Source organism: Mauremys mutica, chromosome 13, assembly GCF_020497125.1.
Source record: "Mauremys mutica isolate MM-2020 ecotype Southern chromosome 13, ASM2049712v1, whole genome shotgun sequence".
Classification (NCBI taxonomy): Eukaryota; Metazoa; Chordata; order Testudines; family Geoemydidae; genus Mauremys; species Mauremys mutica.
Genome location: NC_059084.1, coordinates 52,069,168 through 52,094,395, shown reverse-complemented (window position 1 = coordinate 52,094,395; position 25,228 = coordinate 52,069,168). Strand labels below are relative to the sequence as shown.

The 25,228-nt window shown below is 42.2% G+C and overlaps 2 protein-coding genes and 1 pseudogene across 2 annotated transcripts; all 3 read right to left on the bottom strand.

Annotated features, from left to right (window-relative positions):
* Positions 1 to 6,104: 6,104 nt before the first annotated feature.
* Positions 6,105 to 7,058, bottom strand: LOC123347693 (olfactory receptor 6M1-like). Its single transcript, XM_044984933.1, has one exon. The coding sequence runs from the start codon at positions 7,056 to 7,058 to the stop codon at positions 6,105 to 6,107; it is 954 nt and encodes a 317-aa protein (XP_044840868.1).
* Positions 7,059 to 14,267: 7,209 nt separating this feature from the next.
* On the bottom strand, positions 14,268 to 15,236 carry LOC123347692 (olfactory receptor 6M1-like). Its single transcript, XM_044984932.1, has one exon. The coding sequence runs from the start codon at positions 15,234 to 15,236 to the stop codon at positions 14,268 to 14,270; it is 969 nt and encodes a 322-aa protein (XP_044840867.1).
* Positions 15,237 to 21,122: 5,886 nt separating this feature from the next.
* LOC123347691 lies at positions 21,123 to 22,106 on the bottom strand (annotated as a pseudogene).
* Positions 22,107 to 25,228: the final 3,122 nt, after the last annotated feature.

Below are 25,228 nucleotides of genomic sequence, written 5' to 3'. Positions count from 1 at the left end.
TTCTTTCCTTCATGTCCAATATCAGCCTTGTCTGTAGAAAAAGTAACAGTGAAAATACTATCATGCCTTTTTCACAGATTCTTGGATATTAAAATGAGATGGAAGTTTGGAAGCTTCTGACTCTGTCCATAGCATATGACATAGGATTTTACCTAATAACTCTTCCGTTAATCTCCCAACGTGCTGCCACAAGCTGCTCCTCCCGGGGAACACCCTGGTTTTCAACACCAGCATCCCAAATTTGGTACTTCAGCCCCTTTACACGTCTACTGTTCCTCTCCCGCTGCTTTCAGGGAAATAAAGGATGTGGGTTTTTTCATAATTCTATTTCAAGTGCCCTGCAGGTCATTTTAAATCCCACTGACAAACTGTGACTCTGAGTTCTGTGTTTGAAAAACCGGTAATCTTGTCTTTAGCCTGACCAACCATAAATATAGACATAGAATTCGGTCACCTTCTATTTTCACACCACTAGTAAAGCCAGATTTTATCAGAGTCTGGTAGCAATTCCCCTCCTGATCAGGGTCCAGCTCCCTGAATAATCTCTTTGATCCAGTTCCCTCTGTCCTCTGGAGGCAACCGATGACCCTTTAAATAAATTTAAAAAAAAATCCAAATCAGCCCTCCAGGAGCCCAAGCCTCTGAGTCTAAGCTTGCAGCGGTATAGATTCTTTTGGAGATTTTTTTTTGTACAACATACTCATCATAGTGGTATCTTCTGGCCCTGGAATCTATGGTCATCTAGTCTGGCCTCCTATATAACTTCAGTCATTTACCTTCCCCAAAATAATGCCTTTTGGATTAGAGCCCATCTATTAGAAAAACACCTAATCTTGATTTTAAAATTAACAGCTCTGGAATATCCACCAACACACTTCTTCAGATGGTTAATTCCCCTTACCAGTCAAAAATGGGCACCTCAATTCCATGCTGAATTTCTCTAGCTTTGACTTCCAGTCATCTATCCTTGTTAAACCTTTCTCTGCTACACTGAAATATTGGTTCTCCAGGTAGATACTTACACACTAGGATCAAGTTACCCTTTACGTTTCTCCCTGTTCAGCTGAGAATTTTGTGCTCCTTAAGTGTAACACTCTAAGGAATGCTTTCCTAATCTTTACTCATTCTTGTGGCTCATCTCTGAATCTTTTCTACAATAATCTAAATAGACTGAACTTCACTGCTATCTTCTATTGCTCCACCATTCCAGCTACCTTTCAAAAACGTTCCTTTTACCCCTTTTTTTCTACAGCAGTGACATAACTAATGCAGGAGCTAAAAACCCATTTGAGTAAGCCCTATAGACTCAAAGAGCTGAATCTATTTAGCTTAAGAAAGAGAAGTGTAAGGGGTGACTTGGTTAGAGTCTGAAGTCTAGAGTCTAAAGTCTAAAGTACGAAGTTGGGAAGCAAGTGGGCTCTTCCCTCTGGCAGAGAAAGGCATAACATGATCCACTGGATGGAAGTTGAAACAAGACACATTCACTCTGGAAATAGGGTGGACATTTTTAAGAGGGAAGATAATTAACAATTGTAACAACTTGCCCAGGGTTATGGTGGAGTCTCCATCGCTGACCATTTTTAAATCAAGATTGAATGTTTTTATATAAAAGATCTGCTCTAGGGAATTTTACCAGGAATTTCTATGGCCTGTGTTATAAAGGAGACCAGCCTAGATGATCACAATGTTCTAGCCTTTTAATCTATGAATTACGAACCATGGGACAAGCAAAGGAATAGCCATACCATAGTTTCATATCTTTACCTTTCCAGACTGGCTGAGCAATGGATACTGTCATTTAGAAAATCAAAAGAAAACACCTCTCTCTTTCTCTGAAAATCTCTCTCTGTCTCTGTTGCTCTCTCAGAATTTCTCGTCTGTGCATCTGGAGAAAGTCTTTGCCTTCATTCACTTTATAAATAACATTTTGAAAGTGTGATGTTTTCATCTGAGGTCTTGCAACACCAGTGGGAAATTACCAGTGACAAGAAATCTCCTAGGACAACCTGAGATGCATGATCAAATTGAACACAAAAATGATCAACTTTAACTCTAAGGTTTTTAAGAAGGCTAAGTCAGTTAGATGCAGAGTTCCCATGATCTTTCGATGGGATTTAGGTGCTCACATCCCATAGGGATCTTTGTAAATCCTACCATAAACTGTTAAGGCATAATTGGGTGATTAATTCAGCTTTTTTTAATTTCCCAACTTTTCATTTTTTTCATGATTATTTCCATCATAGTTTGGAATCAAGCTGTGAAAGGGAACTGAAAAATATTACTCTTAAACAGGCATGAAGTTCTTTGCCCTTTTTGAAAACCTTTCTATTGCTCATATTCTAAACAGGGATTGGCAACCTTTGGCACGTGGCCGCTTTGTTTACCTGCCACATCCGCAGGTTCGGCCGATTGTGGCTCCCACTGGCTGCGGTTCGCTGCTCCAGGCCAATGCGGGTTGCAGGAAGCAACGCGGGACGAGGGATGTGCTGGGATTATTTTCACTGACTTGTATAATGGAGTAGAAAGTGTGTCTATAAAATTTGCAGATGACACCTGTCACGGGTTAGACCACAGAACCACCCTTGGGAGCTGCCACCCGATGTGCCAAGACTACCTCTACCCAGGGCCGGTTCCAGGCACCAGCTCATCAAGCAGGTGCTTGGGGCGGCAACTCCGGAGCGGGGCGGCACTTTCAGGGATTCAGCGGCAATTCGGCGGAGGGTCCCTCATTCCCGCTCGGAGCGAAGGACCTCCCGCTGAATTGCCGCAGATCGCGATCGCGCCTTTTTTTTTTTTTTTGGCTGCTTGGGGCAGCAAAACCCCTGGAGCCGGCCCTGCCTCTACCCCTGCTTTCCCTGCCAGCTCAGAGCTCCAGCACCCTGTCTTGCTGAGCCAGACACACCCGTCTGCTCCAACAAAGACCCAGGGTCTGAATTACTTGCCCCAAAGCTGCAGGTTTACCTGAAAGCAGCTAACAGAAGTGTTCCTGTCTTTAACACCCAGATGTCCAACTCCCAGTGGGGTGTGATTCCAAATAAATCCATTTTACCCTGTATAAAGCTTATACAGGGTAAACTCATAAATTGTTCACCCTCTATAACACTGATAGAGAGATATGCACAGGTGTTTGCTCCCTCAGGTATTAATACATACTCTGAGTTAACTAATAGGTAAAAAGTGATTTTATTAAATACAGAAAGTAGGATTTAAGTAGTTTCAAGTAGTAACAAAGAGAACAAAGTAAGTCACCAAGCAAAAATAAATTAAATGCACAAATCTATGTCTAATCAATCTGAATACAGATAAGATCCTCACCAGTTCCAGAATGCTCCCTTTTACAGACTAATCTCCTATTAGCCTGGGTCCAGCAATCACTCACACCCCCTGTAGTTGCTGTCCTTTATTCCAGTTTCTTTCAAGTATCCTGGGGGGTGGAGAGGTTCCCTCTTTAGACAACTGAAGACAGGGGTTTAAATAGACTTTCTCTTGTGAGTGGAGACCCCCTCCTCCTTCCTGTGCAAAGTCCAGCTCCAAGATGGAGTTTAGCAGTCACCTGGGCAAGTCACATGTCCACGCATGACTCAGTTTTTACAGGTAGCATCCATTGTTTACATGCTACCTTGAATGTCCTCAAGTAGACTTCTTATGTGGATTGGAGCATTCCAAGATCCATTGTCCTTTAAGTGTTTCTTCATTAGGTACTTAATTTCAACATTCCTTTCTCCACAAACTGACCAAATGCTCTACTAAGGTTATTTAGAAATCAAGCCAGTACACAGCCAACATTCATAACTTCGAATACAAAAATGATACATGCAGATGAATAGGATTAATAGATTCAGTAGATCATAACCTTTACAGAGATATGTTACATGGTATATGTAGCATCAAACACATTCTAAGCATATTTCCATAAATGCCTTATGGGAGGTACCATCACAACACCAAGCTTTGATGTGTTGCAAGTACTTTGAGGGACAGGATTAGAATTCAAAACAACTTTGACAAATGAGAAAATTGGTCTGAATTCAACTAGATGAAATTGAGTGAAGACTAGTGCAAAGTATTTCATTTAGGAAGGAAAAATCAAATGCAGAACTCCAAAATGGGGAGTGACTGGCTAGGGGGTAGAAGTGCTGGAAAGTATCTGGGGCTAATAGTGAATCACAATCTAAAAATGAGTCAATAATGTGATGCAGTTGCTAAAAAGGATATCATCACTCTGGGGTGTAATAATGGGAATGTCGTATCTAAGAACTTGGAGGTAATTGTCCCACTCTACTTGCACTGGTGAGGCCTCAGCTGGAGCACTGTGTCCAGTTCTGACCCACCACATGGTAGGAGAGAGGTGGATAAAATGGATAAAAGAGTCCAGAAGAGAGCAACAAAAGTGATAAAAGGTTGAGAAAACTTGACCTATGGGGGGAGACATTTTAAAATGGGTATACTTTGTCTTGAGAAAAGAAGAGTGGGGTGCACCTTATAACAGTCTTCCAATCTGTTACAGGCTGTTATAAAAAGGACCATGATGAATTCTTCTCTATGTCTGCTAAAGGTAGGACAAGAAGTAAGGGGCTTAATTTTCAGAAAGGGAGCTACAGGTTAGATATTAGGAAAAACATTACAATTACAATGGTAGTTAAATTCTAGAATTGGCTTCCAAGAGTGGGTCTGGAATCCCTGTCATTGGAGGTTTTAAAGAACAGTTGGACAAACACCTGTGAGGGACGGTCTAGGTCAGCGGTTCCCAAACTGGGGTTCGTGACCACCTGGGGGTTCACAAAATGTTACGGGGGTTCTCGGGGAAAAGAATCCCTAATGGCGGACAGAGCTGTCCCTAGGAACCCCGAGCAGCACGGGGCCGGCGGCCTGGAGCCCCTGTGTTGCAGCGCAGGCGTGCGTGAACAAAGCTCAACAATCAATATGATTGAAAGCAAAGTCATTTATTATTTACAATGCATCATATTATATAGGCTTCTCCATATTAGCAAACGTCAGACACACCAACATTACATTGCTGCTGATTGGTTCTTTGTCTGATACACACACTTTTCACATGCATGACCCTTTGCTTACTGGTTTCCCATTTCCCATGCAACTTATCTGATCCCAGTTAGGCCACCTGGCGTCTGTCTCCCACGGGCTAGCTCTCAACTTTCTCATAACAACTTTATCTAACTCCTCTATTCTTGTTGTCCTGCTGCTGTAACTTTCCACCAAGGCAGCATAGGGATGATGTAACCCCACACCCCTGGACTTCCAAGAGCTATGCAGATCAAAGCAAGCCTATCTATCACACTGAGGAGATTTAAACTTCAAGACTCCTTATAAAAAATGGAAATGGAGGTGGGTATTTTTTGTTGTTTTGAAAATTAAATAGGCAGCTAGTGTTGTTTTTTAAATTATTATGAAGAACAAGTTTAAGCTGTGTTGTAACATGCGTTTTTTGCCTGGACTGCTCAAGACCTGAATGCTTGTGTCGGAGGAACTCTTTGAGTTGGCTTCTTAAATACCTTCATGCTATTTCACATCTGAAACGCCACTTCCAGCAGCTCCCATTGGCCCGGAGCAGCGATCCACGGCCAGTGGGAGCCACGATCGGCCAGACCTGCGGACGGGGCAGGTAAACACACCAGCCTGGCCCACCAGCGGCTTTCCCTACACAAGCGGCGACCTCTGTTTGAGAAACCCTGGACTAACAGACCTGCTGGAGCATAAGCTTTCGTGGGTGAATACCCACTTCATCAGATGCAACTTCCACTACATGCATCCGACGAAGTGGGTATTCACCCACGAAATCTCATGCTCCAATACGTCTGTTAGTCTATAAGGTGCCAAAGGACTCTTTGTCGGTTTTTATCAATGCAGTGTTTGTTCTCTGGATAATTGCACATTGATCTCAAGTGGGTGACAGTTCAGCACTTTAAAGGAAGGTTTAATTATTCTAATTATTTTCTTGAATAATAGAATTGACTGAACATTTAGTCATAACAAATACATGTGAAGGAAAGAGTATTATGCAAAACTGGACTACAGATTAGTGGATTGATTCATGCCCTTCCATTAGCTTTCTGTTGCTTTTCTTGTATCTATTTGGAAGCATGTCACAGATCGGAGAGCAACTTTGCAGTGCTCAACCTAAACGTTTCTCTCAGAGCGAGTTTCACAGTCTTGTTTCTGAGGCTGTAGATAAAAGGGTTGAGGAAAGGGTACAGGACAGTGTTCAGCAGAGCCATCCCTTTGTTGAGGTTCAAGGAGGAATTTCCTGAAGGTGTGGCGTACAACACAATGCAGCTCCCATAGGCAATTGCCAAAGATGTGAGATGAGACCCACACGTAGCAAAAGCTTTCTGTCTGCCTATGGCCATTGGGATTCGGAGAATAGAAAATAAGATGCTCACATATGACAACATCGTTAGGCATAATGAGCTCAGCACTAAAGTTGAGATCAAAATAGAATCCACCCTTCTAACCCCACTGGTGTCAGTGCAGGACAGTAGGAAAAGGGGTCTGTTGTCACAGAAGAAATGGTTGATCACATTTGGCCCACAGAAACTCAACTTCGAAATGAGGAGCATCCGGAAACTCATAACCATAAAACCTCCCACCCACGTACCAAGAACTAACTGGATACAGAATCTCTGCGTCATGATGGTGGTATATTGCAAAGGGCGGCAGATGGCAACATAACGATCAAAGGACATGACCACTAGGAAGGCTAACTCTGTTGCACCTAAGGCGAAATAGAAGAAGGACTGGGCCATGCAGCCATGGAATGAAATGGTTTTGCTGACTGAGAGAAAGTTCAGCATCAGCTTAGGGCTTGTGACCGAGGTGAACCATGTTTCCAAGAAGGACAAATTGGCGATGAAAAAGTACATGGGAGAGTGGAGTCGGTGATTCACCCACACTATGAAAATGATGACCACGTTGCCCGTCACTGTGATCAGGTAGGTGAGGAGAAGAATCAGGAAGAGGAAAATCTTCAGTTTCTCACCAAGGCTGGAAAATCCCAGTAGGATGAACTCAGACACAGCCGTTTCATTCCTTTCCTCCATGTCCAACGTCAGCCTGGGCTCTGGAAAGAGTTACAGTGAAAATAAGTTTCAGAGGGGTAGCCACGTTAGTCTGTATCAACAAAAAGCTTTCATGGACTATAACCCACTTCATCAGATGCATCTAATGAAGTGGGTTATAGCCCACGAAAGCTAATGCCCAAATAGTGAAAAGAAGAGCATGCCATTTTCATAGATTCATACATTTTAAAGCCAGATGAGACCCTTTGGATTTTCTAGTCAGCTTGTTTGCCTAACATAGATCATAGCATTTTACCTTTTATCTCTGCCATTAATCATCTCACTTGTCATGAGCTGCCCCTCCCACATTCAACGCCGCTGTCTCAGGTTTGGTACTACTGGCCTTATACTCCTTTAATATTGCTCTCCGGACACTTGCCGTAAATATTCGGTGATGCTGGCTGTTTTCCTTCTTCTATGTCAAGGACATTACAGGTCTCTTCCAAACTACAGATACTACTCCTCTGATTTCTGGCTTTGAAAAACCATTATACTTTTATTTAACCAAGCTAAACATAAACATAAATATAGCATTTAGTAACCCTTCCATTCCTACATCTCGAGAGAGACCCTGATCTTATCAAAGCATGACCATTCTTCATTCCTGATCAGGGTCCAGCTCCCACATCCACTTCGTGGTGCTGCTCCCGCTCAACTCTGCAGAAAACTGATGACCATTCTCTATGAAAAAAAGTCTGAATAAGCCATTTAGGTAGACCCTCCCTCCAGGAGTCTAAACTTCTCTGTCTCTGAGCACCCAGCAGCATATATTCTTTTTGGTGTTCGTTCCACAACATCCACCATAATAGATTCATAAATTCCAAGGTGAGAAGGGACCGCCGTGATCATCTAGTCTGACTTCCTGTATAACTCCAGCCATAGAACTTCCCCAAAATAATTCCTTTTGAACCTCAGCCTACCAGGAATGGTGAATACACCACACCACCCTTGCTAAGTTATTCCAATGGGCAAGTCTCCTTACTATTAAAAATAGACACTAAATTCAGTCTGAAGTTGTCTATCTTCAACTCTCAGCCATTAGATCTTGTTATACTTTTGTCTATACTCTTGGAACTTTTTCCTGAGATGTTCTCTGGCCGGTGTTACAGAGAAAATCATATTAAATTATCACAACGGTCCCTCCTATTCTACAAATAAATGAACTATGGAACACCAAAGCATATTATAGTTTTATATATTTACCTTTTCAGACTAGTGGAGGAATGTCTGCTGTCATTTAGAAAAGAAACAAAACCAGCTCTGTTCTCTGAATCTCTCTCTCAGTAGCCGTTGCTCTCTCACCATCTCTCCTTCTCTGTTCTTCTGGGGAAAAGTCCTGCTTTCACCCACGCATTAAATAAGGTTTTGAAAGTGCAATCATTTACTCTGAGCCATGGCAACACCAACAGGAGATTACCAGAGGCAAGAACTCTCATAGGACACCCTGAGATACCTGATCAAATTGAACCCTAAAATTGTCATCTTCTTTAAGGCTAAGATATTCAAAAAATCTACAGTAGTTACGTGCAGCACTCCCATTATCTTTCCATGGGATTCGGGTGCTCAAACACTTAGGAATCTTTAAAAATCCTACCACAAAATTTTAAAGCAGACTAGGAAGATGAATTCATCTTTTTGTGATTTTTCAAAATTTGGGGTTTTTTGAATTATTTTTAATTAGAATTTGTATTCATGCTCTGAAAAGAAACAAGAACATCTTCCTCAAACAGTCACAAAATTATTTACTCTTTTTCCCAAACACTTCTAAAGATTATGAGCTTAAATTGACAGATTGGCAAATTAATGTGTCAATAAAAGCTATTTCAGTAAGGTGACCTTTTAAAAAAATGAACATTGTTTCAGGTTGAAATAATTTTTTAAAAGAATTTGCAGTGAATGAAAAAGTTAAACTGAAATAGTAAATTTGTGTTGGGTCAAATGAAAACATTGACATGTAATTGTTTCAGTTTGGGCCATTTTTAAAGGTTTTCCAAACAAAAGCAAAGGAAATTTTCAGACAAAAAAAGTTGTTTTGCACTAAAAAATCCCAAAGCATTACATTTTCAAAGTGCTGCAATAAAATGTTTTGATTTTTGTAAAAAATGGTCGACACAACTCAGTGAAACCAACAAAAACTTGCAAAACCTTTGAGCGGTATATCAGCATTTTCGACCAAAAAGAGTTTCTACAGAAAAATTTCACCTACTTCTACTTATGAACATTTGTGTGTGTTCCACTAGGTTTTGGTATGAAGTCCTTGATGTTAAGACGTGCCACAATAACATTCCACTTAACTGTTGAAATGGGAAAGTTAGACTCTTTTTCTAATACAAGATTGTTAGCGGTATCATTTTACAGGCCGAGATTAAGGAAGAACAGAGACTAGACTTCCATCCAAAGACAGGCAACACCACTCAAGACTAGTGATTTTATTGTAGCAATAATTATTTGTCGTGGTGTAGGAGCTTTGGTATGAGATGAGCTTACCTGAACATTCATCACTTGCATAGAGCAATAATCTAGGAAAATGACGGGGTTCTACAATTTTGTTCTGTGTAATGAAATCCCAGGTACATCTATTAGGCCCTGTCCACACTGTGGCTTAGATTTTTCCAAGCTACTTAAGATATTTGGGCACCTATTCCCCAGTCTCCCAGACGATTGAGAAGAGCAATCCTAGTACCTATCTTTAAAAGGGAAAGAAAGAGGAGCCAGGGAATTGAAGACAAGAAAGCCTAACTTCAATGCCTGGAAACACAGTGGAACAAACTGTTGAACAATCAACGTGTAATCATCTTGAGAAAAAATTGGGATATACGGAATAGCCACCATGGATTTATCAAGAACAAATGTTGCCAAACCAACCTAATGTCCTCTTCTGTACTTACTGGCCCTGTGGATATGGGAGTAGTAGTAGACAGGATATATCTAGATTACAGTAAGATTGTTGGCATTGCCCCACATGGCATTCTCATAAGCAAGCTAAAGGAGATACAGTTTAGGTGAAATTATTATAAGTTGGGTGCATAACTGGTGAAAGTCGATAATCAAAGAAGAGTTACAAATGGTTCTCTGTCAAACCAGGAGGGTCTATCTCATGTCCTGAAGGGGTCAATCTTGGGTCTGGGACTATACGATATTTTCATTAATAACTTTGATAATGGAGAGCTTATAAAATTGGCAGATGACACCAAGCTGAGAGGATATGCAAACACTTCAGAGGATGGAATTAGTAATCAGAACAGCCTTGACAAATAAGAACATAAGAACATAAGAACGGTCGTACCGGGTCAAACCAAAGGTCCATCTAGCCCTGTATCTGTCTACCAACAGTGGCCAATGCCAGGTGCCCCAGAGGGAGTGATCAAGTGATCTCTCTCCTGCCATCCATCTCCATCATCTGACGAACAGAGGCTAGGGACACCATTCTTACCCATCCTGGCTAATCGCCATTTATGGACTTAGCCACCATGAATTTATCCAGTTCCCTTTTAAACATTGTTATAGTCCTAGCCTTCACAACCTCCTCAGGTAAGGAGTTGAATGAGAGAATTCATCTGAAACTGACAAGATGAAACTCAAGAAATACAATTACAAGGTACAGGGGTGGCTCTAGGATTTCCGCCGCCCCAGGCAAGGCGGCGCACCGCAGAGGGCGCTCTAGCGGTCACCGGCCCCGCGGCTCCGGTGGACCTCCCGCAGACGTGCCTATGGAGGGTCTGCTGGCCCCGCGGCTCCGGTGGACCTCCCGCAGCATGCCTGCAGATGCTCCACCGGAGCCGCGGGACCAGCGGCCCCTCCGCAGGCACGTCTGCGGGAGGTGTACCGGAGCCGCGGTCCCAGCGGACCTTGCACAGGCATGCCTGCGGGAGGTCCGCCGGAGCCGCCTGCCGCCCTCCCGCTGGGATGCCACCCCAAGCGTGCGCTTGGCGCGCTGGGGTCTGGAGCCGGCCCTGACAAGGTACTACTCTTAGGAAGGACAAATCAAATGCACAACAACAAAATGGAGACTATCAGGCTAGGTGAAAATACTGCTGAAATGAATCTGGGGGCTAGAGTGGATCACCATCTGAAGGAGAGTCAACAGTGTGAGGCCATTGCTAAAAAGGTTAATATCATTCAGCGGGGGCTGGGGAGGAACAACAGGAGTGTTGCACAGAAGACACAGGAGGTAATTGTCCCACTTTCTTTGGCACTGGTGAGGCCTCAGCTGGAGTATTGTGTCCAGTTTTGGGTGCCACACTTTAGAAAAGATGGGCACAAATTGGATAGAGGCCAGAGGAGAGCAACATAAATAAATGAATAAAAGTTTAGAAAACCTGACCTGTAAGAAAAGGTTAAAATTGGGACATGTTTAGTCTCGAGAACAGAAGAGCAAGGGGGACCTGTTAACGTCTGCACATGTGTTAAGGGCTGGTATAAAGAGAATAAGGATCCGTTCTCCAGTCCATGGAAGGTAGGACAAGAAGTAATGGGATCCATCTGCAGCAAGGGAAATTGAGGACGATTTCCCTAATTTTGAATCTAACTGTAAGGACAGTTAAGAACTAGAATAGTTTCCAAGGTAGCATGTGGAAACCCTCCCCCCACTGGAGATTTTAAGAACTGGTTGGACAAACACCTGTGAGGGCTGGGCTCTGTTTATTTGGGTCTGCCTCGGTGCAGGGTGCTGAATTAAATGAGCTCTCTAGGCCCCTTGCAGCTGTGGCCTGACTCTTTTAAAGATTAATCCTATTTGGCAGTTGATCAGAAGGTCATAAGGCTCTTGTCCCAAGAACCAGGCTACAGAGAATTAAACCCAGTGAGTTCAATATCTTATTGGGGGCCTCGGGGTGTATGGTAAAGACGATAGATCTTTATTAGAATAATGAACAAAGCCAGAAAAGCTCTGAGCCACATAAAAAGTTAGGAGTAGCACAGTATTGGCGTATCATTCTTGACATGAGCTCTTAAACCTGCCTACTTACAGCCTTTGTTGAGGACCTGGTGATGAGAGATGAAAGACCAGCCCTGGTGTGCCCAATGAGTCCGATGGCCCAGGTTCCTCAATGCCAAAGATGGATGGCAGATAACAATAGAGCTGAAGGGTCAAATGGTAGCTAAGCCCAGAAAACGAACTCTCCACATGGTGGTCTGCCCTATTATAAGGCCTCTGCACCATTGCGAATATTCATGCTAATGCTCAAGCTAACTTCCTCTGCCACATAACACGGAGATGTATTTGTTCTACAGGTTAACACAGGAATACATATTAATGCCATTGTAGCTCACTATGATACCTGTCACTTCTTGTTTAAGCCCGTATATGCTTATTACTTGCATGTTCCTGCCATGTTCCTGCTGTTTCCGTGCACCGTTAAGTTCCAGCTCCTGCCATTGAGCAAGCTAGGCCAAATTCCCCCAAATCTGAGGATAACTTTCAGACCGCTTATCCATGCCAAAGGTTACAGGCCTATTATATTTCACTATACTTATGTTAACCTGCTTAAGCTACTGTCTTACAGGATACAGGCCTGTAGGTTCCTTGCATTACAGCTGAAGGTAATACAGGCTAAACAGCCCTACATTTCTAGGATACTAGGAAAGTTAGGGCAAAGTGCAAGGCTGAACTGTGCTGCAAGAAACAGGGGGTGGATTTCCTCTCGGAGTCAGCACTGATCCCATGAACATCACTATGGGACAATGTGCATCAGGCAGCCGTGTCCGTGACTCAATATAGGCTGCTGTTGTCTTTGAGTCAAGGTTGAGGCCAATGCCCCGGTGTGGTGCTAGGAAGTGGTGGGCTGCCTGAAGGGGCCTTTTCGCCACACCAGAGAAAATGTTTTCAGGAAGATTAATTGGTTAAATTGTTTTCTGATACATGGTGGGAGTGGGAGGTTGGGGGAATATTTAATTTTAAACAGTAAAAGCAAAATCTATGCCTCACTTGCTGTTATTTTGGCACATTCTTTCTTGGGGTTAATTATTTGTGTTCCATCTTTCATAGTGATTTTTTTCAACACTTATAATGAGAGGTGAAACGGAAAAGCACTGTAAAAATTAGTGTGTCTGATCTTCGTTGATCTTGTACCATGACAATGAAAGGGAGGGGGAAGGAGAGGGATTCTAATCGGAAATCTTGAATTCCATTTTATGATTTCAAAGTGTGCTTTCCTTCTAGGGTGACCAGATGTCCCGATTTTACAGGGACAGTCCCAATTTTGGGGTCTTTTTCTTATATAGGCTCCTATTTCTCCCCCCCCATCCCGATTTTTCATACTTGCTGTCTGGTCACCCTATTTCCTTCTGCATCAGAATGAAACCAAGACCTTGTGACAGTTTGTGTGAAACAGTTCCTCTCTTCCAGGGTGGTATTGCTGGTCACGCTAGAGAGCTCAGCTCTGTCCCTACAGCCCCATGGCTTGGGTCACGGCTGGTACACGGGCGATGCAGGTTTCAATCACTATATGGCCTGATTTGAAGCTGGGAGTTGAGCTGGTGTCTTCCACATCCCACACACGTAGCCTAACCACCAGGCTCAATAATTGGAGAACCTCTCTCTACCAGTTCATTCTGTATTTTAGAAACCTCCATAATGCAACTAACAGTCCACATGTACTGATAGAAATCACAAAAGTCTGAAATCGGACCTCAGCTGTATTTGGGTACTGAGTATTTGTCTGTACAGACTAGGCTATTGGTCCACTGAAAGGGTAAGACTTGTACTCAGGAGCCAGACTCCAAATCCAAGCATGTCCACAGACGTTTTGTCAGACATTGGGCAATTCATTTATTATATCCTTTGCCTCAGTTCTCTATTAGTTGAAAGTCAGGACAACGCTTTCCTATTCCACCAGGGTGCTGTGAATGCTCAAACTACAGACAGAAAGAATAAATGTGTGCCTAGCTTATATCTGTCACCCAAGTGCTTTTGTGCAGCCCGAAGAAAGCTTGCCCTGCTATGATCTGTGAAGTGTTTGATCAGCGGATAATTACTCATTTGTCTCAAGCGTGTGATAAATCAGCATTTTCAAGAGAGACTGAATAAATCTAATTATTTCCTTGAAGAGTAGAATTGACTAAACTTTAATTTAAAAAAAATGAAGCTCGAGAAAGGACTATTAGAGATACGGTAATTTTCTAATCATAACAGATTGACTCTTTCATTATGGTGGTGGGTATTTTTTGTTTGTTTGTTTTGCTTTTATATATCTATCCAGAAGCATGGCACAGATTGGGGAATAACATTACAGTACTACGACTAAAGGTTTCTCTCAGGGCAAGTTTCACAGTCTTGTTTCTGAGGCTGTAGATAAAGGGGTTGAGGAAAGGGTACACTATGGTGTTCAGCAGAGCCACCCCTTTGTTGACATCCAAGGAGGAATTTCCCAAAGGCCTGGTATACAAAACAATGCAGCTTCCATAGGCAATTGTCAAAGCTGTGAGATGGGAACCACAGGTAGCAAAAGCTTTCTGTCTGCCTGTGGCTGTTGGCATTTGTAGAATAGAGAAAAAGATGCTCATGTAAGACAACATTGTTAAACATAATGAAGTCAGTACTAAAGTTGAGATCAAAATGGAGTCCATCCTCTTAACCACACTGGTGTCAGTGCAGGAGAGTTGGAAGAGGGGAGAATTGTCACAGAAGAAATGATTGATCACTTTCGGCCCACAGAATCTCAGCTTTGACATCAGGCGCATCCGTAAACTTATAACTGTGAAACTCCCCACCCATGAGCCAAGCACTAGTTGGATGCAGAGTCTCTGCTTCATGATGGTGGCATATTGCAAAGGGCGGCAGATGGCAACATAGCGATCAAAGGACATGACCACAAGGAGGCAGAACTCTGTAATCCCTAAAGCAAAATAGAAGAAGGTCTGGGCCATGCAGCCGTGGAATGAAATGGTTCTGCTAACTGAGAGAATGTTCAGCATCAGCTTAGGGCTTGTGACCGAGGTGAACCAGATTTCCAAGAAGGACAAATTGGCGATGAAAAAGTACATGGGAGAGTGGAGTCGGCGATCCACCCACACTATGAAAATGATGACCACGTTGCCCGTCACTGTGATCAGGTAGGTGAGGAGAAGAATTAGGAACAGGAAAATCTTCAGTTTCTTACCAAGACTGGGAAATCCCAGAAGGATGAACTCAGACACAGCCGTTTCATTCCTTTCCTCCATGTCCAACATCAGCCTTGTTTGTAGAAAGAGTAACAGTGAAAATAAGTGAATGGCATTTTCACAGATTCATACATTTTAAAGCCAGATGAACCCTTTTGATCTTCTAGACCCACTTTGTACAAAACATATGACAGGATTTTACCTAGTAACTCCGTTACTCCCCTAACTTGTTGTCATAAGAACAGCAACGCGGGCTGAGGGACTTACTGGCCACTGCTTCCAGCAGCTCCCGTTGGCCCGGAGCAGCAATCCATGGCAAATGGGAGCCATGATTGGCCGGACCTGTGGATAGGGCAGGTAAACACACCGGCCCGGCCCGCCAGGGGCTTTCCCTGCCTCATATGGAAGTTGTTCCATATCTCTAATCATTTTTGTTACCTTTCTCTGTAACTTTTCCATTTCTAATACATCTTTTCTTATATGGGGTGACCAGAACTGCCCACAGTGTTCTACGTGTGGGAATAGTATGTATTTATATAGCTGCATTATGTAATTTGCTATCTTATTATCTATCCTTTTGCTAATGGTTCCTAACATTGTTCTCTTTTTTGACTGCTGCTGCATATTGAGTGGATGATTTCAGAGAACTATTCACAATGACTCCAAGATCTTTTTTGAGTGGGAACAGCTAATTTAGACCCCAACATTTTGCATGTATAGTTGGGATTACGTTTTCCAATGACCATTACTTTGCATTTTTCAACATTGAATTTCATCTGCCTTTTTGTTTTCCAATCACCGTGTTTTGTGAGATCCTTTTGTAACTCTTCTTTGCATTTAACTATCTTCTGTAATTTTGCTTCATCTGCAAACTTTGCCATCTTTGTCCAGTGGCAGTCAAAAAAGCTAGCAGAATGTTAGGAACAGATAATAAGACAGTAAATATCATGATGCCGCCATATAAATCCATAGTATGCCCACATCCCAGAAATATATATTAGACATAGAAAAGGTACAAAGAAGGGTAATGCAAATTATTAGGTGTATGGAACAGTTTCCAAATGAGGAGAGATTAAAAAGACTGGGACTGTTCATCTTGGAAAAGAGAGGATTATGGGGGGATAGGTAGACAACTATAAAATCATGAATGATCATCTTGTCTGACCTCTTGTACAACTTCTGCCATTGAACTTTCTCAAAATAATTCCTTTTGAACTAGAACCTAGGAAAAACAGTCAATCTTGGTTTAAATATTACCAGGAATGGAAAATCAATCACAATACTTTGTGAATGATTCAACTAGTTAATTCCGCTCACTATTAAAAAATGTGCATCTTAGTTACAATCTCAATTTTTCTAGCTTCAACTTTCAGCCATTTAATCTAGTTGTACTTTTGTCTGCTAGACTGAACTATTTGTTTGCCAGGGCTGTGCTCAAGTTACCTAGAGTTCCTTGAGTCTGTTACTATCAGTTATCTTCCCCAGAGCTGCAGTCATTCTTGTGGCTCATCTCTGAACACTCCCCAGTTTGTCAACATCCTTCTTCAACTGTGCACTCCAAAACGGGACACAGGATACCACCAGTGGTCGCACCAGTGCCAAATACAGAGGAAAATTAACATCTCTTTTCCTTTTAAGTATTCCCCTGATTTTACACCCAAGAATGGCATTAGACTTTTTGGTCACAGCTCCGAACAGGGAGCACTTGTTCAGGTGATTTTTCATCATGACCTTTGAGTCTTTTTCAAAGTTGATATTCCATAAGACTTATCCTATACAGGGTTTCTCAAACAGGGGTCGCCGCTTGTGTAGGGAAAGCCCCTGGCGGGCTGGGCCAGGCCGCTGTGTTTACTTGCCCCGTCCACAGGTCTGGCCGATTGCGGCTCCCACTGGCCATGGATCACTGCTCCTGGCCAAAGGGAGCTGTGGAAAGCAGCGGGGCCAGAGGGACTTACTGACTGCCACTTCCAGCAGCTCCCTTTGGCCCGGAGCAGCGATCTACGGCCAGTGGGAGCTGCGATCGGCCAGATCTGAGGACGAGGCAGGTAAACACACCAGCCCGGCCAGCCAGGGGCTTCCCCTACACAAGCGGCGACCCCTGTTTGAGAAACCCTGTCCTATAACATCTCACACAATGCAATTTCAAGTTAATATAGTCCCATCTCCGCACTTATGCTTGACCTGGAGTAATATTTTTCAATGTTTCATAGTTGGTGAACACTTAAAATAAAAAATGTTCACAACACCATTATATTTATTATAAACCCCATTATATGACTATAGAGAGTAAAATACCTATCAACGATAACAATGATAAGCCTATTTAATATAACTGTTACATTGGAGCTCAGAAACTTTTAAGCTTTTAATGACCTCTTATTTATTTGGGAAATTTTATTTTCTTTGCATCAGAATTATAATAAAAAACTCAATGCCTAACATTTACCCCCAATTGCCTTTCATGTCACCACCCCCAGAGCACACAACTCATCAATTGCCAAAGAAAGATCTAATCTGCCCTCAGCATCCCATAAACCATACAATCGTATCTAGTAATTTTGCCATTTAGCCCACAACTTGTGGTTGAAGTAGAGGATATCTTCTAGGAAGACATCTAAACTCAGTTTAAAGACTTTGTGTGATGGAATATTCACCACATCTCTAGGTAAAGTGCCCCAATACTTAATAGCTCTCACCCTTAAAAATGTGCACCTTACTTCTTGTCTGAATGTGTCTAACTTCAGCTTCCAACCATGGGATATTTTTTTCTGCTAGATGAAGGAATCTTCTACTATCTTTTCCCCATGTAGGCACTTGTACACCACAAAGTCATCTCTGATCCTTTTCTTCAATCATCTAAAAATCGACTGAATTTCACTACTATATTCTGTTGCTCCACCACTCTGTATTCCTTGCTAAATTCTTTTTTACCCCTTTTGTAGAGCAGCGACATAAATGCAGTAGCTAAAGATCCACTTCTATATGCCTTCTAGTGATAGACTCAAGGAACTCAATCTATTCAGTTTAGCAAAGAGAAGTTTAAGATCCTGGTGACTTGGTTGGAGTCCAAAGTACCGACATGAAGAGCAAATGGACTCTTCTATGTAGCAGAGAAGCACATAACATGAGCCATTGGATGGAAGTTGAAATACGACAAATTCAAACTGGAAATAAGGTGTAAATTTTAACAGTGAAGATAATTAACCATGTAACAATTTACCAAGGGTTGTGGTGGATTCTTCATAACTGACAATTTCTAAATCAAGATTGGATTTTCTTTTCTCTAAAAGATCTGCTCTAGGAGTTTTTTCCTGTGAAGTTCTTGGCCTGTGTTACACAGGGTTTCAGACAAGATGATCAAACTGGTCCCTTCTAATCTATGAATTTCTGAACTGTGGAACATCAAAAAATAGGAATAGGTGCACCTCAGTTACAGACCTTTACCTTTTCAGACTGGCTGAGGAATGGGTGCTGTCATTTAGAAATGAAGAAACACCTCTCTCTCTTTCACTGAATTGTTCTCTCTCTGTCGTTGTTGCTCTTCTCAGCATGTTGCCTCTGTCCATCTGGGAAATAAACTTTGCCTTCAGCCACTCTATAAATAAGGGGTTTCAAAGTGCTATGACTTCATCTGAGCTCCGGCATTACCAGTGGGAAATTACCAGATGCAAGAAATCTCATAGGACACCATGAGATATGTGTCCAAATTGAATATAAAAATGGTCATCTTTTTATGGCTCAAATTTTCAAAAAAGCCTAAGGAAGTTAGGTGCAGAGCGCCCATGGGATTCAGGTGCTCAAATCCCTCAGGAATCTTTGAAAATCCTACTATAAAATTGTAAAGCAGAACTGGGTGATTAATTCAGGTTTTTTGAATTTTCCAAATTTAGATTTTTTTCATGATTTTGTCCAACAACATTTGGAATGATGCTATCAAAACAAACTGAAAAATATTTCTCTTAAATATTCACAATTTTTTTACCCATTTAGAAAGCACTTCTATTGGTTATATTCTTAAACAAACAGATTGTAGGTGGAATAGAAAATTAGTGTGTGTTTGTGAGTGTAGCTGAGTGAATAATGACTTTCAGTTAGCTTGCAATTGAAAAGTAAATGGTTTGAGGTTGAACCAAAAATTAATATACTTTTTGTGAATGCAAAAGTAAAAAAAAAGAAAAAGAAAAAACAAATTCTTTTGCGTCAAATGACACAGCTGAAATGCACTGTTTCCATTTTGACTCTTTAAAAATATTTCTATCTTTTTTTAAATAAAAGTGAGAAAGTTTTAAGGCAACATTGTTTTGCTGAAAAAAGCTGAAACATTTCATGTGGAAAATGCTGCAATGAAATATTTTGATTTTTTTTTAATTGTGGTTAACCCAATTCAGTGAAACCAACATGAATTTTCCAAAACCTTTCAGTGTTGCTAAATCAGTGTTTTAGATTGAAAGAGTTGAGCATCTGTATGTGTGTTATACTGTGTTTTTGTGTGAATTTCTTGATATTGAGATGGGCCGGAATGACATTCTCTTTACCACATCAAATGGAAAGGTTAGCCTATTGTTCCAATAGAAGATTGCAAATAGTATTATCTTGGAGGCCGCTACTAAAGAAGAAGAAGAGAGAACAGACTTCTATCCAAAGATAAGCAACACCAAGTCAAGACAACGGATATTATTGCAGTAATAATTAAAGTTTATATCAGGGGTTCTCAAACTGGGAATTGAGACCCCTCAGGGGGTCAAAAGTTTATTACACAGGGGGTCGTGAGCTGTCAGCCTCCACCCCAAACCCTGCTTTGCATCCAGCATTTATAAAGGTGCTAAATATATTTATAAGTGTTTTTATTTTATAAGGGGGTGGGAGGGTCACACTCAGAGGCCAGCATGGATTGTCAAGAACAAATTGCGCCAAACCAACCTAATTGCCTTCTTTGAGAGGGTTACTGGCTTAATGAATGTAGGGAGGCTCTAGAGGTGATGTATCTAGATTGTAATGCCCTTGACACAATCCCAAATGGCAGTCTCATATGCAAGCTAAGGAAATGTGGTCTAGATGGAATTACTATCAGATGGGTATAAAATTGGTTTAAAGACCGTACGCAGAGAATAGATATGAATGGTTCATATCTAGTGGGGGTCTCACAGGGATCAGTCCTCGGTCCAGTACTACTCAATATTTTAATTAATGACTTGGATAATTAACAGAGTGCTTATACAATTTATGGATGACACCAAGCTGCGAGGGGTTGCAAACACTTTGGAGGACAGTATTAGAATTCAAAATAACCTTGACAAATTAGGGGATTGGTCTGAAATCAACAAGATGAAATTCAAGAGAGACAATTACAAGTCAGTACACTTAGGAAGGGGAAAAAAACAATTGCACAACTACAAAATGGACAACATAGCAGTAAGTGTTAGAACTATTGAGAAGGATCGGGGCCTTAATTAAAAACTTTCCAACCAGAAGTAAGATGGAAAGATAAGAAACTAGGCTGAGATTTTCAAAGAAGCCTGAGGAAGGCACCACACTTCCACTGAACCCAAAATAAAAACTCATTTGAAAATTCCAGACCAAATTAACTCCTTCATGTGTAAATGTGGGCAAGGCACTTAGTCTGTCCTGTGCCTCGTTTCCCCATCTGTAGAAGCTGGGCGGTGAGATTGTGAAGATAAAACCCATCAATAATTATGAGGCAATTAGTGGTTGTAAACTAAGTGTAACTTGCTTCTGTCAATGCTGTATCTGTTCTGTGGAGCAATACACATGGGCATTCAGTGTTTCCTAGTCCAGCACTTTTCAAAAGAATGAAATAAAGAATTTGAATTAATTCCCCCAGACAATAGACTTTATTAAAAAAAAAAAAGATGTAGAAGAGGCTATTGCACAGAATTTGGCTACATGTTGCAACTCTGAACTATGCTTTTCTAATTATTATTATTATTACACGTCTTGCCTCCATAAAGAAGCATTACACAACTTGGGGAACAACTTTGTTCTGTTATGACTGAAAGCAACGCTCAGCGCAAGTTTAACACTCTTGTTTCTGAGGCTGTAGATGAAGGGGTTGAGGAATGGGTACACTACGGTGTTCAGCAGAGCCACCCCTTTGTTGATTTCCAGAGATAAGTATCCTGAGGGACTGCCATACAAAACAAAGCAGCTTCCATAGGCCATCGCTACAACAGTAAGATGGGAAGCGCAGGTGGCAAAGGCTTTCTGCCTCCCCGTGGCAGATGGGATTCTCAGTACAGAGTAGAAGATGCAAGCGTACGAGATCATGGTTAAACATAATGAAGTCAACACTATGGCTGACAGCAAAATGGAATCCACCCTCTTAATTAGTTGGGTATCGGTGCAGGAGAGTTGGAAAAGCGGGGTGCTGTCACAAAAGAAATGGTTGATCACATTAGGCCCACAGAATCTCAGCTTGCACACCAGGACCATCCGTAAACCTATAACCAAGAAACCTCCCACCCAAGAAACAAAAACTAGTTGAATGCAGAGTCTCTGTTTCATGATGGCAGCATATCACAATGGGTGGCAGATGGCAACATAGCGGTCAAAGGACATGACCACGAGAAGGATGAACTCCGCAGCTCCCAGGGCGAAATAGAAGTAGGATTGGGCCATGCAGGCAAGGAATGAGATGGTTTTGCTGTCTGAGAGAAAGTTCAACAGCATCTTTGGGTTTGTAACCGAGGTGAACCATATCTCCAAGAAGGACAAATTGCTGATGAAAAAGTACATGGGGCTGTGGAGTCGGTGATCCACCCAAACTATCAGAATGATTAATGAGTTCCCGGTTAGTGTGACCAAGTAGGTCAGTAAAAGAACAAAGAAGAGAAACATCTGGAATTTGTCACAAACTCCGGAAAACCCCAAGAGAATGAATTCAGCCGCTGTGGTTTCATTTGCTTCCTCCATTTCCAATTTCAGTTTCCCCTGTAGAAAGAGCAACAATAAAAAAAATAAGAGCATGAACCTTTATCACATTTATGGATTCAACCTAATGTTTTGGAGCAGGGATCAGCAACCTTTGGCACGTGCCTCGCCAGGGTAAACACCCTGGTGGGCCGGGCCAGTTTGTTTACCTTCCGCGTCTGCAGGTTTAGCCGATCGCGGCTCCCACTGGCTGCAGTTCACTGCTCCAGGCCAATGGGGGCTGCGGGAAGCAGCGGCCAGCACATTCCTCGGCCCGCGCCGCTTCCCGCAGCCCCCATTGGTCTGGAGCGGGGAACTGCGGCCAGTGGGAGCCGCGATCTGCTGAACCTGCAGACGTGGCAGGTAAACAAACTGCCCGGCCCACCAGGGTGCTTACCCTGGAGAGCCGTGTGCCAAAGGTTGCTGATCTCTGTTCTGGAGGGTTGTGAAACAGAAAAGCTGTACACTCAATATCACACACTAAGGAAGGAGACAGAATTAGTGAGCTTGACACAGAACATGGGTTCCCAGGGTAACTAAGTTGATATGTCTATTGTATTTTATACAACAAATTAAACTTGAGGAAAGAGCTGGTTTCCAAATAATTGTCTTTGCTTGATATTCACAAACAAGCAACACCTGGCTATATACATACAGCTCCTCTCAGTGCTTTCTGGTGCCTTCTAAATCTTAGAACACAGTGAGCACAACTAGAGAGAACTTACCAACCATTTAAAGAGATCTTACTCCGTTTCTACAAAGTACACACAAACTACATGGGGCCTTTAAAAAGCAACAAAGGGTCCTGTGGCACCTTATAGACCAACAGATGCATTGGAGCATAAACGTTCGTGGGTGAATACTCACTTCATCAGACACATGTCGGTATTCACTCATGAAAGCTTATGCTGCAATACGTCTATTAGTCTGTAAGATGCTACAGGACTCTTTGTTGCTTTTTACAGATCCAGACTAACATGGCTCCCCCTCTGATACATGGGACCATTGTCACTCTCATATCGGAGAACCTCGCAAATATTGGTGCATTCTCACAGCACCTGTGTAAGGTATTATCTGAATTTTACAGATGGGTTCAGCTTAGACGAAGTGACTTTCCCAAGATCACACAGGGAGTATGTGTCTGAGGGTGGCGCTGAATTCCACATATCCCAAATCATAACATACTCTCTTATCTATTAAGCAACCTTTCCTGTCCCTGGACTAAGACTCCCCCTGTCTCTGCCATTCCCATATTGCTAAACAGGAAGGGTTCCTGGCTACATCCCAGCTAGAGGGGAGAAGGATTCCAGGATGGAGTAGGGAAAACAGGCATTGAAAAAAATGAAGATCCCCATCATGGAAGAGCTATTGAAAGTGTTGGATTTTCATGCTCAGCTAAGGGATCTTCTTGCCTAACTCCTATGAATTTTAAAGGACATCTGTATCATCTAGGTGGCTTTGCATTTTTCAGCCATCTCATGCAACAACAAGGCAAAAGGAAATTAAGATTGGCAAGATTCCCTGTAGGTAGAATGACACATATAGGTCTTCCAAAGTCATTTAAATGTGAAGAGAGTAAGAAGAACTTGAGGATGAGTTCACAGAGCTCATAGGAAAAAGACCCTTTCTTACTTCGCGTGACAGTTTTCAATGCTGCCTAAAGGATGGGGTGGGATGAGGCATCCAAATACATAAATCAAAGATAAATTAGCCACCAAATCAGAACACTAAGCAACTCATACTAGGACTCTATAATGATTTAATCAATTCCTTCACACTGAATTAGGCATATAAGATTGTTGTAACATAGGTTTAATTAACTTCTTTCAGATAAGAAACGTTAATATTTCCTACTAGATTTTTTTCCTAATAGATTCTTTTTCCAGCATAGAAAATGTAATCAAAATATAAATAAAAAGAAAATGAAATGTCATGGTTTGCTACATTAAGCCTAATGATTTACACCTGAAAGATTTACCTTTCTCATTCAGCTGAATCTTCAATGCCGTGATCTTACAACAAAAGAAAACAAACAAAAAACCATGTCTTCTTCTCTGTTCCGATTAGGGAGAAACATGTCTCGTCTTCACTCATTTTATAAACAACATTGGAGAAATGTTATTTTTTCACTGGCACCACCCAGGGGAGATAAGAATGTCTAAGAAATCTCAGAGGGTTTCATATGTGCAAATTGAACATACAGAAGTTTGTCACCTTTAAAGAAATGGGCAGCTTCTAACTTGTCACACGGTTTGGATAACAGGTTTGATTCTCATTTACACTTTACTCTGTCTGATCGATGAATGGGAATTCAGTCCTGAGGGGTGTGTACGGGGGTGTCTGTGAGAGTGTATATGGCACCTCTAAACACTTACCTGGTCTTTAGAGGTGCCATATATAATTAAATAGAGCAGGGTTTCTCAAACAGGGGTCACCGCTTGTGTAGGGAAAGCCCCTGGTGGGCTGGGCCGGTGTGTTTACCTGCCCCATCCGCAGGTCCAGCCGATCGCAGCTCTCACTGGCCGCAGATCGCTGCTTCTGGACAATGGGAGCTGCTGGAAGCGGTGTGGGCCAAGGGACTTACTGGCTGCCACTTCAGCAGCCCCCATTCGCCCAGAGCAGCGATCCCCGGCCACTGGGAGCCTGATCGGCCGGACCTGCGGACGGGGCAGGTAAACACACCGGCCTGGCCCGCCAGGAGCTTTCCCTAAACAACCGGCGACCCCTGTTTGAGAAACCCTGCCCTAGGTTAAAGAACACTTGACATGAGTGGGTGACCTAGGAATAACCCTATGCCAGTAGATCACAAGATTATGTAAACGATTTGCCAATAGTGATGTTACAGAAAACTAGGCCATGTCCACACTACAAAATTAAGACTTCCTAATTTACATTGACATACAGCTGCCACAGTGATTACATTGCTTATGCATGTCTACACTTTGCTTCTTGTGTCAGCGGTGCACGTTGTCATCAGGGGCGCTTGTATTCATTGTTGTGTCACTGTGGGACATTGTGGGATGGCTCCTGAAAGCCAATAACAGTTGCCGTAAGCAATGCAGTGTCTACACTGACTAGAGTGACCACTTCCCTATGCTGAATATGGAACACCTGGTAAAGTTACT